Below are 15,694 nucleotides of genomic sequence, written 5' to 3'. Positions count from 1 at the left end.
TTTTCCATCCTGTCACTTTCAGTCTGTATGTGTTCCTAGGTCTGAAGTGGGTCTCTTGTAGACAGCATATATACAGGTCTTATCTTTGTATCCATTCAGCCAGTCTGTGTCTTTTAGTTGGAACATTTAATCCATTTACATTTAAGGTAATTATCGATATGTATGTTCCTCTTACCATTTTCTTAATTGTTTGGGGTTTGTTATTGTATGTGTTTTCCTTCTCTTGTGTTTCCCACTTAGAGAAGTTCCTTTAGCATTTGTTGTAGAGCTGGTTTGGTGGTGCTGAATTCTCATAGCTTTTGCTTGTCTGTAAAGGTTTTAATTTCTACGTCGAATCTGAATGAGATCCTTGTTGGGTAGAGTAATCTTGGTTTTAGGTTTTTCCCTTTCATCACTTTAAATATGTCCTGCAACTCCCTTCTGGCCTGCAGAGTTTCTGCTGAAAGATCAGCTGTTAACCTTATGGAGATACCCTTGTATGTTATTTGTTGCTTTTCCCTTGCTGCTTTTAATATTTTTTCTTTGTATTTAATTTTTGATAGTTTGTTTAATATGCGTGTTGGCATGTTTCTCCTTGGAATCATCCTGTATGGGGCTCTCTGCTTCCTGGACTTGATGGACTATATCCTTTCCCATATTAGGGAAGTTTTCAACTATAATCTCTTTAAATATTTTCTCAGTCCCTTTCTTTTTCTCTTCTTCTTCTGGGACCCCTATAATTCGAATGTTGGTGCATTTAATGTTGTCACAGAGGTCTCTGAGACTGTGCTCAATTCTTTTCATTCAAAGACCCTGTCAGCCACGTGGCTGCTAGTGTCGGAGGGTCTCCTGCAGAGGCAGGGGTGGCTGTGGCTCACCACAGGGACAAGGACACTGGCAGAACTTCACATGGGATGACATCATATTTTCTTCTGTCCTGGTCAGGGGACAAAGATTTACTGCCCCACAAATACTGGGCTTTTCTGACGCTGCTTTTCCTTATAAACTCTCAGATCCTTGGAATGTGATAGAGCTAACTCTGTCCTCTTTCCTCCACCATGAATTCAGATTCACTCTTGCCATTCAAATACTGACTGAAATGTGTGAGCACGAGCACTGCAGTCAGCAGGAAGACATAGGCCCTGCCCTCGGGCAACCAATAATCTGGACTGGGCTGGGGAGGAGCTGGGGAGACATCCAGTAAGTAAATTAATAATTTTTAAACACTACGTGCCATGGAAGAAACAAACAGGATGCTAAGATGAAGGGGATTTTGGGGTGGGGCCCATGCTCAGCCATTCAGAATGGCTGGGGGAGCGTCCCCTGAGGAGATGACAGTTAATTGAACTTGGGAATGAGTCAGCCAGGCTAGGAGTCCGGGGAAGAACAGCATGAACTAAGACCATGAAGCAGGAGCATTCCGGACACAGATGATGGACAGAAAGAAGGCCCCTGTGGCGGCAGGCCAGCCAGCGAGGTGGCGTGGTCCCTGGGGGGCTGGAGACGTGGGGGGGGGGCAATTCCCTGCAGTGCTCTGTACCCCAAGGGAGAAAGTGTGGAGACATACAACAGGGGACTTTGAACAATTTTAAGTGTGAAGATAAAATGATCTGACTTCCCTTATAAAGAGATCACGTTGGCTGCCAGGTGGAGGATTGCTTTCTTGAAGGGGGCACCAGAGGTAGTAGGAGGACCCCTAGGAGCCCTGGCAGAGGCCATGGCTGAGGCCGCAGCACACGTGAGAGAAGGCAGTGGTTTGGACCAAGGGTGGGGCCATGAAGAGAGAAATACATGAAAAGAATCGGCAAGTTTTAGAGTCGACATGAGCAGAAGTCAGTGATGGACTGGATGTGGGGATAGATGGAGTAACCAAGACAGGCTCCATGTTTGGGCTTGAGCAAAGGATGTCCTGCTTACTGAAATGGGATGGAATGAATGAGAAGTTAACTGCTGGGGGGTGGGCATGTCAAGGTCGAGATGCCTGTGACAGTCAGGAGGACACACCGTGTAGGACATAGGGCTGGGAGCTGAGAGGTCTGGGCTGGAAGTAGACACCTGGGGGTGAGCAGAGTTGGAACATTACAGTTCAGAACTGGATGAGGTCCTTGGGGGAAACGCTGATATTTAATATAGGGCACAGAAGGAGAGCCAGAAAGCAGGGAGAAGCCAAAAGAGACAACCGACATAGAAATCAAAAGAACACAGTGTGTTAAGAAGGAAATGCTTTCAAAGATGCTGCCGGGAGTTTGAGACTGGAACCAAAAACATGTCCATCCATGTCTCGAGCCGGGGCTCCCATTCTACGTATCCGTAAAGCCTTCCCAAACCCGTCCTAACGATCACTGGATCTGCTCAACACCGGCTGTTGTGACTGTGTCCCTACCATCCATTCGGCAATAAATCACGGAGAGCTGTAAGAGCTCTTTGTAGTCTGAAATCGTGATTTAAACATGCCAAAGGAATTGGAACTTTTCATACAGTTGTCTCTTCTTTCTGAATAGTGATAGCTTATTCTTCTTTCTGACCCCACTGTGATCAGTAAATATTTGGCACTCGGTATATATTTTCCTAAAGACTCCGGGGAGAGCAGGTCTGTGCACGCACTCACACACATGCTCACGGTGCGGCAAGAAGGACGTTTGCTCTGCAAAGCAAAAAGCAATTGCATTATCAGAGGACTTGCTGTTTTACCAGTGCTGATGGGTCTGTACTCGCCTCTAGCCATGGCCTTGCAGGATCAGCTAGACTGGGGTTCTTTCGGTCACAGTCCTTGATAATTTGTTAAAAAGCACAGATCCTCTCCCCAACCCATAACAAAGCATATACACGCTGCTCTTAAAAATCGTGAATCCTCTCCCTCACCTCTAACAAATCCCTAACAAGCAACTATGTTGTGTCCAAGTGGACACAAAATGTCAGAAAGTTCATGGATTCCCCCTCAAACCCATCCAGAGCCCTGGAGTCTGAATTCCAGGAATAAAAAGGTTCCTCGGGAACACAGTGAACTTGACCCTAGAACTCCATTGCCTGCGCAGCTGATGGTCAGTAAGCATCTGTCCTCCTGAGCAGTACTTCTGAAGGGTACCCAGCTCCACGCTCACAGCCAAATGCAACATGTACTTTCAGTATTTATTTTTTCACTGGTTCATTCAGCACGTTTATTAAGTGCCTAGTAAGTACCAGGCCAAGGACGAGCATTGGGAGACTCCCAGGAGGGAGGTCTGGGGCTGAGGTCACACCTGGCCGTTTCGCTGGCTGAGGGCCAAGGTGATTCTAATGATGCCTCCATGGAGAACACTGACGTTCCAGGGTGGACCCAGGGACTTGATGGGATGCCCACGCTGAAAGCAAACCGACACGCAGACAACATATGTGGGGTTAGATCAGGTGAGGTGGAGTCAGCTGCTGCTCACATTGGATGCCTTCTGATTGGCAGGTCAGTGCCTGAAATACTCCAGCATCCTCTTTCCCTTCTCTAAGTCTCAAATTCTGGAGAACCAAAATGGAATAACACGTAATCTCTGACCACGAGGGGAATCAATCTTCCAGGGAGTTGTGAGTAGGCTGCAATGCCAGACAGCCTTAACTACAGTCCTTCAACAGAGGGGCAAGCAATCAAAGGAACCAACAAGTAAATCGGATTCCAGGGGATGCAAGAACCTAGGATGCTCCACGGAAAAGTTCAAAATTTGACTGAGATGCTGAAAGATAAGCAGAAGTGCCACAGGAGGAGAACGAGGGGAGGCAGTCAGGAGGAAAGAAGTGGATAAGCAGAAGCAGGTGTGAAAAACCAGAAGGTTCATGGAGAAAGGAAAACTGCATACACATGGCTCATTCAGTTCCAGGAGAGGATCATGGGAGATGCAGTAACAAGTATCAGCTGGGATGGTACCATGTATGGCCTTGAACACTGATAGCAAATAGGGCCCCTCAATTCTCCCTCTCTCCACCCATGTGAACTCTCTCAGGGGAGAGTGATTCACTGAGCCCCGCTCTCCAGGTGGGGGATCTTGAGGTATTTTCAACTCTCCATCCGTCAGCGCCCCAGTGGGCTGATGAGTCCAGACTGTTCTCCTTTACTACGTGCCCGACAACCCTGCACACGCTGCCCTGAGGCAGACGTTTGGTCCTCATTTCATTCTTTTCTATAATTAGCTGCTGATAGGACTGCTCACTTCTAGTAGAGGAGAGAGAGGATCTTTTATATTTTGTTCTCTTCTAATACCTTATACATACTAAATGTTTTTTTTCAAAAGCTTGTTGGTGTGTTACTGTCGTGACCAGGAGTTTGGAGTTGATTCACTAAGCAATCGTGAGCCATATAAAGTTACTGGGGTTCAATGAAAATACTGGGACATACATCCCTGTGCATTTGGGAGTATTACTGACTGAGAAACTTCCCTAAACAGGCTTGACATACAGTGTCTGAATTTTGATAGATATTCCCAAGTTGTCTACATGAGAGATTGCAAAATTGTGTGTCCCCATCAACGGTCTGTGCACACAAATTTCACCACATCACCCCTTAACACTGGATTTGCACCAACTTAAACGTTCTGAAGAGTCCGTTTTATTTCATTTCTTAATCCTTGCTAAGGTCAGGTAGCTATCTTTTCATCTGCTTACGCCATTCAGATTTTTTTTTCCTATGAATCAACTCCTTTTATTCTTCACCCATTTTTCCTAATGGAGTGTTGTCTATTTATCAATCTGTATCAAGTGTGTTATAACTACAGCCACCAGCCAGTTGACTGCTACAAATGTTGAAAATAATTTCCCCAAGTCTTCTGTTTGTATTTAGACTTTTCTTTGTGGCATTTTCTATCATTCAGAAGTTTAAATTCTTATATAACCAAATCTGTCAATCTTTTTTAAATGACTTCTGGGTTTTATGTCAAGATATATTACAAAAGCGTCTTCCTTATTTTTCTTATAGTGTTGCTATAGTTTAATTTTTGTGTTTAGTTCATGAACCTATTTGGCATTTATTTTTGTATGATGTGGAGGGGGTCTTATATGGCATATTCTTATAATAAAATGCTGGGTTTGCTAGCATTTATTAAATTTTATCCATGTATAGTCATAAGAGCACTTGCACTATAAATTTCTACCTTGTAAAATTTTGGAAGCACATGCATCTAGTTGTTCATAGTAGTTACCTCTGAAAAGTGAATTTGGGAAGCAAAGACATTTTATTTGGAATACTTCTGTGCTTAAAGTATCCTTTCAGAGAATAATACTGCATTTATAATTTGATAAAATAAAAATCTGGATAGCTATTGAGGAAAAGTGTAATTACCAGTCCCAGATTTTAGGAAGGTGTCTCAGATAGAATGAAATGGCTGAGCAGGAGGTAAGGCACGAGAAGGGCTGGGGCTACAACACAGCTGGGGACAAGAGGAAGGAAGGCTAGTTTGAGAAGGCTGAAGATGGGGACGACAAAGAACTGAGACCGGAAGGTTGCTTTAGTGCCGTCATTGCCGTAACTTCCGGCAAAAGATGACATTGTCAGCATTTTCCAATCATTAATGATCTGGTATATCTTTCTTAAGAGGTAAAGAGAGAACTTGAGAATAACATGAACCCACAGCATGTTCACTTACAGCATTTACAACATTCCTTCTGTTTTTTCTCCTCTCCTTCAAAAAACCATACAAGTGTGCTCCTCAAGAAACACCCATATCATTTATTACTAAGCTTTTTTCCAACTATGATAACGTATCTTGCCTTCCAGTTTTGACCTACAGTCAAATGTGTTTCTGTGACTACACTGTTCCTAAGGTCTTGGTTTCCCTTTGGGCAATGGTTTTATTTCCTTAGCATGTCTGTCCCAGGGGACTGTGGTCCTCCAGGGAGGGGACTGGTCTGGTTCACCAGCAGCCCTGCACCAGGAGGAAGCTGGGTCTCCTGCAGACTCAGGTACAGGCTGGGAGAGCCCCAGGGTGCAGTGTGTGTTAGCCAAAGAGGAGCTCCCTGCACAGACACCATCTAAGGCCCACCTTGGGGAATCTGGAATACCTTCCTTCCTACTTCTAGAAAACATGGAGAAAAGAAGAGAAAGATTCAACAGTCAGAAACTTATACTTAATCACTTAAGCCTGATTCACACATCTGGCATTTTCCCTTTGGTGCCTAGAAAAAACAACCGACCTGCTCTTCTTACCTATATCTTGAGTTTTAAAATGTTGATTTACAAGACATTCACACATCCCCTTTGTAGTAGCATTTAGATCAGTGTTCAGCTAGGAGGGATATTGTGGCTGCTGAAATCAGAGACACTGATGGGTTCTGCTTTTCCTATTGTTTTCACATTAAAGTTACTTATTCCATGAATATTATGCTCCATGGGATCAGAAAGAAAGGATCTCACCTTTATTTTCTGTCCGTCTAGATATCAACATGTGGCTTTCAGGAGAGGTGGACTGATTTCTTGGTACTTAATGTTGATTTCAAAGACTGTATCTTTTCTAGTAAAATATTCTGTTATCCTGAGGTAAGAATCCACACAACAGAACTAAAAAATGGTCATGGGGCCAAAAATATTAACTAAAAGATTCTGATCACTGAGGAAAAAAAATGAACTTGTTTGATTTGATTATAAAAAACAACTCTACAAAAGAGAGTCATGAATTTTCATGATTCTTTTACAACGAAGCAGCCAAGGAAAGCATCATAACTTAATGTGAAAATCAACTTTTTTTCTTTTCTCTTACTTTGTTTAGCTTTTGATGAACAACAATTTTTTTTTTTTTTTTTTGCATTTCAATACCAATTTTTAAAAGGTACAAGGAAACATAGCTGTGAGGCTAGTTGGGTCAGGGAAAGGGTTCACCAATGGTGACTGTCTGACAGCAAATCTACTCCGGCTTTGTCAGTAGCTCTGAAAGGTATTCAGGTAGAGGTCCCATAGGAAGAATGGCTGCGGATTTTAGAAACCAAACAACATATAATTTTGTTGAATTTGCATTCACATAAATGCTAGCTTGAAAAAAAAATGCACCTGCTTGTTTCTATGACAATAGGCAGAGTGAAATCACGCTCATACAGATGTGATGATGACTGCCACCCCGCTATTGCTGTTATTTTTTTCCCTGAACAAGTCATCGAATTCTTCTCTGCTATCTATCAGTAGACAAAACTGTGTCACAGAAGTCTAAAGGCTGTTTTGCTAATGCTAAGAAACCAGAAGACATTATTCTGTTGTTATTCCCAAGACAATGTCTATCAACTCCACTAATTGGATCATCAGCGCTCTTCTATAATTCAGGAGTAAAATATTTTAGAGCTGGCGAGAACAGGATGCCATGGTTGCCTCCTGTCATATACAAATAATGTATATGACAGAACACTTACTGTTTTTAACAAAGGTGATTTTTAAAGTATATTATAGTGTGGCTTTACATCTAATAACATGTAATCTGGAAGCATCTAAATCATGGTGAATATACATCCTGAAATTATACATAATTCGAAAACTCATTTTTAATTTTTTTGCTTCTATTCAGTAACCATTATAACTATTAAAGGCATTCAACTTCTTAAAAGGCATGATGTTACTATGCATTTTTAAATACTAGATAGTGTAGCTATCATAGAAGTTACAGTAAAAATTAAATTACTAACAAATGTATATACTACCTCATATAAAGTGATGACACCATAGGTTTGAATTGGTTCTCGCCATTGAAGAAATATCTTCTCTTCAAAGGTACTTCCTTGGATGGATTCAGTAAGAACAGCACCTGGAACTAGAAGGGGGGAAAAATCGATACATATTTAAGTAAACCAAAAACAAAATACATTTTTCTAGACTTGACAGGTTTTTAACTCTCTATTGAGGTGTAAGATTTTAATAGATATATTCCATTTTCTTGCAAAAACCTGCATTTTAAAACCATTTTGGCTATACTGTCTTTATAAAGAAAAGAATTTCATCACATCTTCCTCTAAAAAGTTTGAATCAATTAGACAAAGCTCAGTATCATCTTGTAAATAAACTTTTTTATTCTTCAGAAATAAAGAAGGATGTGGAGCAATGCGAATTCCCGCACATTGCTTGTGAGACCATAAATTGGTACAGCCACTTTGGAAAATAATTTGCCTGTATTCACTGAAGTTAAAGAGGCACATGTCATACGACCCAATAATCCCACCTCAGGTATATTCCCTAGTAATATTCTTGCACATATGTACTAGGAGACATAGACTAGGATGTCAGCATAGTAGCATTTTAAAATAAAACTAATAAATTGGAGACAAAAAATAGTTTAAGAAATTAGTTTATATTCACTCAATAAAATACAAAAACAACTGAAAATAGATGACAGCTTTATACATCATCATGGATGAATTCTATAACCATAACACTGAGTGATAAAAGCATGTCAAAGAAGAATATGTATGAACTCCTGGACTTATACTTAATATGTCTATGAAAAGTACACACAAAATAGAAGTTCTACAAAGATGTGATGTAGATGAAATATTTTTAAAATATTTCATTTTATTTATTAATAAAACAGATTTGGGAAAGTTTGATGCCATTTTTTAAAACCTAAAGTACGTAACACCTTTTGATTAGCGAGAAAGTCTAATTGACATAAGGGAAGATAGAAATGTACTTGCCAATTTTCTACAAAATAACATACAATATTATTTTAAAAATATCATTTATCTCATATTCATTTAAATTAAGTTTTTGAGTATGCTTTGTATGATACACAATTTAGTGTCTAGTGTGCCTATCCTATTTATAAACCAGTATATCTGCACTACCTATAAGTATACGTATATTTGGGGATGGTGCGATCAAACTTTTTGGTGATGGTGTGAGTAATCAAAAAGTGGTTTGAGAGGACTCAGGCTTCTCAATTTCAAATTTACTAAAAAGCTACAGTATTAGGACATCATGATATTGGCATAAGGATAGACAGATAGATCAGTACAACAGAATTGAGAGTACAGAAATAAAGCCCCACATTTATAGTCAATTGATTTTTATCGAAAGTGCCAAGAAAGTTCAGTGGGGTCAAAATAATTTTTCCAAGCGGTGCTAGGACAACTGGATATCCACATGTAAAAGGACGAAGTTGGTTTCCTACTTCACACCAAATACGAAAATTATACCAAAATAGATTAAAGAGCTAAATATAAGAGCTAAAACTACAAAACTCCTAGAAGAAAATATAGGTGTAAATATTCATGACATTGTATTAGGCAATGGTTTCAAAGATATGACACCAAAAACAAAATTAAGAAAAGAAAACATAAACTGTACATCAGTAAAGTGAAAAGCTCTTGTGCTTCAAAGGGCACTACCAAGAAAGTGAAAAGACAACACACAGAAAGGCAGAAAGCTTTTGCAAATCATGTATCTGTCAAGAGACTTGTATCTAAAATACATAAAGAACTATGAAATCCCAATAAAAAGATAAATAATCCAATTAAAAACGGGCAAAGGATCTGTATAAACAGCTCTCCAAAAAAAGATATACAAATGGCCAATAAGCACGTGAAAAGATGCTCAACATCATTAGCTAGCAGGAAAATGCACATCAAAACCACAGTGTGATAGCACTTCACACCCTCTAGAATGGCTATAATCCAAAGACAGATAATAGCAAGTATTGGCAAGAATGTGGAGAAAGTGGAACCCTCATACACTGCTGGTAGGAATGTAAAATCACAAAGCTACTTTGAAAACAGTCTGGCAGATCCTCAAATGGTTAAACACAGATAAACTTACCATATGACCCAGCAATTCCACTCCTACGTATATATCCAAGAGAGCTGAAAACACATGTCACTCAAAGGCTTGTACACAAATATTAGGAGGAGCATTATTCATAATAATTAAAAAGTAGAAACAACACAAATCAACTCATGACTGTATAAACATATCTCAATAAAGTTTAAAACATGGGGGCTAAAGAAATGTTTGGTTAGCTTGTGGAGGGTGTGAATAGCCCTCTAAGGGTTGGTGAGATCTCCTCAGACTAGAAAGACTGACCAGAATTACAAAAGGACTCATAGGCAATACACATTTGTTTAGTTGAGGGGCTACTTAAAGGTAGATCTAGGACATTTATATTGATAGTTATTCTAAACAGAACTAAGGAGAGTTTAGCAGAAAAAAAAATCACTGATTCAGATGGGGGGGCCTGGGTTCTGATTTAAGACTTTCCAGTGAATAAACTGTGAAATTTGGGCAATGCACGGACCCTCCTTAGGTCTCAGTTGCCTCACTTCTAAAATGAGGAAGTTGGAGTAAGTTGATCCCTAATGTCCAAACTCTAAAAAATATATAAATGTGAAAATAATCGTTTGTCTTAGGTTGAAGGAATTGCTGTGAAACTACATCGAAGCAAAGAAACAAGGTATTTAAGAAGTGATGACACCGGTGAGTTCTAAGAAAATTTGGATTCTGGGCTCTGAGACTAAAATGCTCATCACAATCAGAAGTTGGACTACGATGGGCCATGCCAGAGAAAGCTCTACTAAGTCTCAGACTTCCCTGGTGGTGCAGTGGTTAAGAATATGCCTGTCAATGCAGGGGACTCAGGTTTGAGCCCTGGTCCAGGAAGATCCCACATGCCGCGGAGCAACTAAGCCTGTGCGCCATAACTACTGAGCCTGCGAGCCACAACTACTGAGCACGCGAGCCACAACTACTGAAGCCCACGCACCTAGAGCCCATGCTCCACAACAAAAGGGGCCACCACAATGAGAAGCCCGCGCACCGCAACGAAGAGTAGCCCCCGCTCGCTGAAACTAGAGAAAGCCCACGCACAGCAATGAAGACCTAATGCAACCAAAAATAAATAAATTTAAAAATAAATAAATAAAATAAAAATAAAAAAAAAAAGCTCTACTAAGTCTCTTCCTCTTGACCTTGAAAGTGTTTATTTTGATGTCATCAGGTTCCTCACAGGATCAAGATAATTATGATGCATGTGTGGCTCTATTATTCTGTGATAATATTTCTGAATTGAAAATATTTAGTAATCTATGTACAGACGTAAAGAGGGTGAAAACTTAGAAAAAAACAAATCTTTGGTTTCATTCGATTAGTATAAATGAGAGTAAAATTTAAAAAAAGAGAGATTGTCAAAATTATGTTGAACAGAGGATATTTTAAAAGGATGAATGTAATAAAATGTATTGGAGGGCTTGTAATCATGAAAATGTTAATAACAGGAAAACCTAAATGGGATTCATATAATTGTTGTTAGGTCAGGAACAGATCAAGTGAATTAAAATACCAGAAGAGTCAGTTAAATTAGGGAAACTGGTACCTCACAGGAACTTAGGTCTGGTGCCTTTTTTAGAAGTTCTAGGAATTCATGATTTGGGATATAGAACCATAATATCTAGGTTAATGGAATTGAGCCCTATAGTGTCTAGTGACACTCTTAACAGTAATAAAAAGATAATTTTTTCCCACATATTTTCTGATGAAATAAATAATATTTCAATAAAAATATTATACTACAATAAAACTCACGATGTACAACAAATTGTAGCCTTTGTTAATGGCAGATAAGTAAAGTGACACTTCAATTCTTTTTTCTTCATGCTCGGTAGGTATTAACAATTTTTCTTTTTCTGTCTTATTTGAAGTCTTTTTTTTCTTTTGCTCTTGTTAGAAAATATAATTTGAAATCAAAGTTTTTCTAATGAACTGGATGCCAGTGTGCTATGTAAACAATAGATTTTTATTTGGAAGTAATGCATGCCCCAACTCCAGGGACTAGCAAGATAATTTAAACACACAAACAAAAAAGTGACTTATTTAACCTTATGTTTTAACAGCACTTAACAGAATTATTAGCTCATGTAAATTCGAAACTCAAAAGTATTGGTGAGTTCATGCTTCAGCAAAACATCTCTCATCTCTAGAAATGACTGCACTTGACTTTCCTCTCTCACTGATGGAAACATTACTGTTGATTTAAGCCTGAATTACATGATTATCAGCAAATTTTACTATTTTATTTAAAGACTAATAAGTATTTTGAGTGCTTATTACCTACTCAATACCATGCAAATTGCTATAGAAGAAAATTAGATGGCTTCTTCTCTCAAGTGGTTTACAGTTAAGAGGAAAAAATTATATATAACATAATGAGAGAACAAGAAAGGGTCACAATAGGGTTTCCCTGGTGGCGCAGTGGTTGAGAGTCTGCCTGCCGATGCGGGGACATGGGTTCATGCCCCGGTCTGGGAAGATCCCACATGCTGCGGAGCGGCTAGGCCCGTGAGCCATGGCCACTGAGCCTGTGCGTCCGGAGCCTGTACTCCGCAATGGGAGAGGCCACAGCAGTGAGAGGCCCGCGTACCGCAAAAAAAAAGGGTCACAAAAGAAAAAAGAAAGGGTCACAATAAGTTCCTCTGAATTCTTACAATAACAATAATAACGCTCACCTATTAAAAGGCCCCTCTCTGCAGCTACAAATAGCACTCGATGGAAATGGCTTCTAACCCTAATATGCTGGAGAACTGTATTATTCTTGCTTCTCAGATGAGGAAATTAAGGCTCAGAGATTTAAAGATCTTGTCAAGTGCAAATGAGGTCAGAAGGATGAGAGAGGAATGAGGGTGAGAGAGTTGGAGACAGCTTCATGAAGGACCTGAACTTGAGGAGAACTCTGGAGGGTCATGGAGGAGATGGAATGTAGGAAGCCAGGTGGGGAGGATGTGCAGAGGAGGACAGACAGTGAGGGAGCACTCAGGATGCATGGAGTGTGGCAGCAGGACCAGCACCAGGGCACGTCTCTGCAGGATGCGCTGTCAGGGAGGAAAAGCTACCAAGTCTAGAGCCTGAGCCTGGAATACCGAGATATGGGTAAAGAGAGTCACTGACAGCTCTTGTGGAGAGAGTAACATGATGCAAATGTATTTTAGAGATTAGTTTAGGGAACGAGTAGAGGGCACTGGAATTGGACAAAGCTGGAACAATAAAAGGTTAGAAACTACTACAGAAATTTCAGCATAAAATCTGGATATAGGAAGTGGAAGTTGAGAGAAAAGAAAAATCTATTATCATATTATGTGAAGTAAGTCAGACAAAGACCAATATCACATGATATCAGTTATATGTGGAATCTAAAAAAATGATACAAATGAACTTTTTGACAAAACAGAAATAGACCCACAGACATAGAAAACAAGCTTATGGTTACCAAAGGGGAAAGGTAGGGTGCAGGGAAGAGATAAATTAGGAGTTTGGGATTAACAGATACACACTACTGTGTATAAAATAATCAATAAGGACCTACTGTAGAGCACAAGGAACTATACTTAATATCTTGTAATAACCTATAATGAAAAAGAATCTGAAAAAGAATATATATATATATATATATATATATAAATGAATCACTTTGCAGTAAACCTATAACTAACACAACACTGTAAATTAACTATACTTCAATTAAAAAATGATTGTAAAATAATACCTCAATGCAGAAAGATAGAATAGACAGTAATATCAATGTTTATATAAATAAGGCCTCTAGAATACTAATGATCATATTAGTAAGTACTTAGAAGTACTTTGGCACATAGAAGTACAGGCCACAGTTTCTGGAACCAGACATCTGGGTTTACCATTCACTTTTCTGACTCAGTTTCTTCATATGAAAACCAGAAATATAATAAAAATAATTAAGTCAAAAAAAAAGAACAATCTAATATTTTGGAAGTAGCAACAACAGGAGTTAGGACCAAATTAAATACAAAAATGCAGGGGAGGAAGGGGCCAGAAAAGACCTGCTGACAGTGCTGAAACTTTCTTGAGTCTCTCCTGGGACACAAGGAAGAGCTGGAAGAAATAGAGATAGGGCTTCCATGCTCAGCCTAGACTGAGTGACTCATATCAACCTATACTTCTCACAAAAAAAACTGTAGTGAAACAACTACTTGAGAGCAACCAACACAGGCAGGACTTGAGGGGCTACAAAAAAGAAAAGAGAAGATGTGGTCGAGCTTCCCATTTACTCTGGCTGTTTCCATGTTTTTATTTTATAGCAATATGCCTGGTGTTGCATAGGTCATCAACACTCAAAAATACCTTGTCAGCTCTTTAAATGAAAAAATAGTGTTATGATAAACATTTAACACATGTTACAATCAATAAAGATCATAATCAGCTGCTTGAAGAGAAAAAGGTGAAATCTATTTTTCCCAGGAATAAGCAAGTGGCTCCCCATGTTGTTTGCCACTTACTCTGATGCCTGGCAAATGAATTTTAAACCAAATACACAATGAACTACTGCTGTATTTTATGTGCTACACGGACTCACTACTGTACATGAGAGTCCCCTGTATAATCAGTGTAAAAGCACATTTATACCTATGCTATGGGATTCCAGGTGTCATTTTACCATTTTAAATTATTTTAGAGGCTTAATGCAACTGTATATTTGCTTCTTTTGATGAGTTGCTGGTGACATGCACTGTCTATTTATTAAATTCTTGGTTACTGAGGTCACATCCAATTACAGCATTGCTCCTACGGAAAAGCATGATCTATTACATAACCACCGACCTAATGAGGTAATTTCTCAGCACTGTGCTGAACAGCAAGGGCAGCCTCTATTTGGGGCTGAATTTTTATCTGAACTATGAAAAATGTTTCAGAATGCTGTTTGAATAAGCATTTCTTATAAATAATCGAATACCTGGAACAACAGTTCTTCAGTCCAACATGATGATAAAACTTGAATGAAGAACTACTTAGAGCCATACAGAATAATCATATGTAGAAAAGTAATTATATGACTCATAAAAATTAAAATAAGCTTCTGGATCTTTATTCCCTTTACCCCTTTTAATCAGTGCTTCAGTATACAGCAGCACAGATATACATGTGTGTTATTCAACCCAGTAAGTAATTCTTCCTTCCATTTTCAGTGTAAAGATCTCAATTAGAAAGAAACATGAGCTGCTTTTTAAAAAGACTGTCTGTTTCCCATAAACATAACACTTGAAAGTACTCACGATCTTCATCTGTCTGTACTACAAGTTCTTGGCTCTCCTTCCGTCCCTCGGGATTCATGAGGATGAGTTTCACACTGACGTTGGTGTAGGGGGAGAGGTTGGTGATGGTGTGTTGAGGGTGTGAGTTATCCGTGTCCCAGCTTACTTCTTCTCTCACTTGTTCCTGCCCTCCGACCTTGTAACAGTAGTGGACTGTGAGGTTGTAACTATGGCAACGAGTCACGTTATACCCAAATGGCTCCCAGCGGAGAGTGATTTGTCGAGATTTGACTTCGACGACTTCCAATTTTCTTGGGCCGCGCATGGGATCTAAGATGCAAAAGAAGGAAAAAGAGAACATGAGAGAAAATAATAATAAAAGTTCCAGTGAAGCCCAGGTATCACAGATAATCCTCCTTATCCCCAGTATCTTGTCTTCTCTTCTTCCATATGAATAAAACACCTAAATCTTAGACGGGCATGAGGCCACCCAGAATAAGGACTAAAATTTCCAGTCTCTTCTGCCGTGAGGTCTGTCCTTCTACCCAAGTTCTGGTGGATAGCATACAACGTGAGACATCAAGAATGGATTCTGGGCAGTGTCTTTGAAAGGAAGGGGCTCGCCATCCTTGTTCCTCCTTCCTTCCTATTAGCTTGATTGAGGATAGGGTGTCTCACGCTCATGCAGCCATGATGGACCATAATGTGCTTAAACATTAAGAATTCAAAGCAATGA

At 39.5% G+C, this 15,694-nt stretch overlaps 1 protein-coding gene across 2 annotated transcripts in view; it reads right to left on the bottom strand.

Moving 5' to 3' along the window:
* The window catches only part of PTPRM (protein tyrosine phosphatase receptor type M), a 753,685-nt gene that overhangs the window by 302,541 nt on the left and 435,450 nt on the right, over positions 1 to 15,694 (bottom strand). For both annotated transcript variants that reach the window (XM_060121788.1, XM_060121789.1), the window contains exons 8-9: positions 14,980 to 15,288; positions 7,618 to 7,727 (exon numbers count right to left, since the gene is read on the bottom strand). In XM_060121788.1, the coding sequence (XP_059977771.1) occupies positions 7,618 to 7,727; positions 14,980 to 15,288 (419 nt within the window). The remainder of the gene's footprint in view (positions 1 to 7,617; positions 7,728 to 14,979; positions 15,289 to 15,694) is intronic.

Source organism: Lagenorhynchus albirostris, chromosome 14 (assembly GCF_949774975.1).
Source record: "Lagenorhynchus albirostris chromosome 14, mLagAlb1.1, whole genome shotgun sequence".
Classification (NCBI taxonomy): domain Eukaryota; kingdom Metazoa; phylum Chordata; class Mammalia; order Artiodactyla; family Delphinidae; genus Lagenorhynchus; species Lagenorhynchus albirostris.
This window is presented reverse-complemented; position numbering and strand designations above follow the sequence as displayed.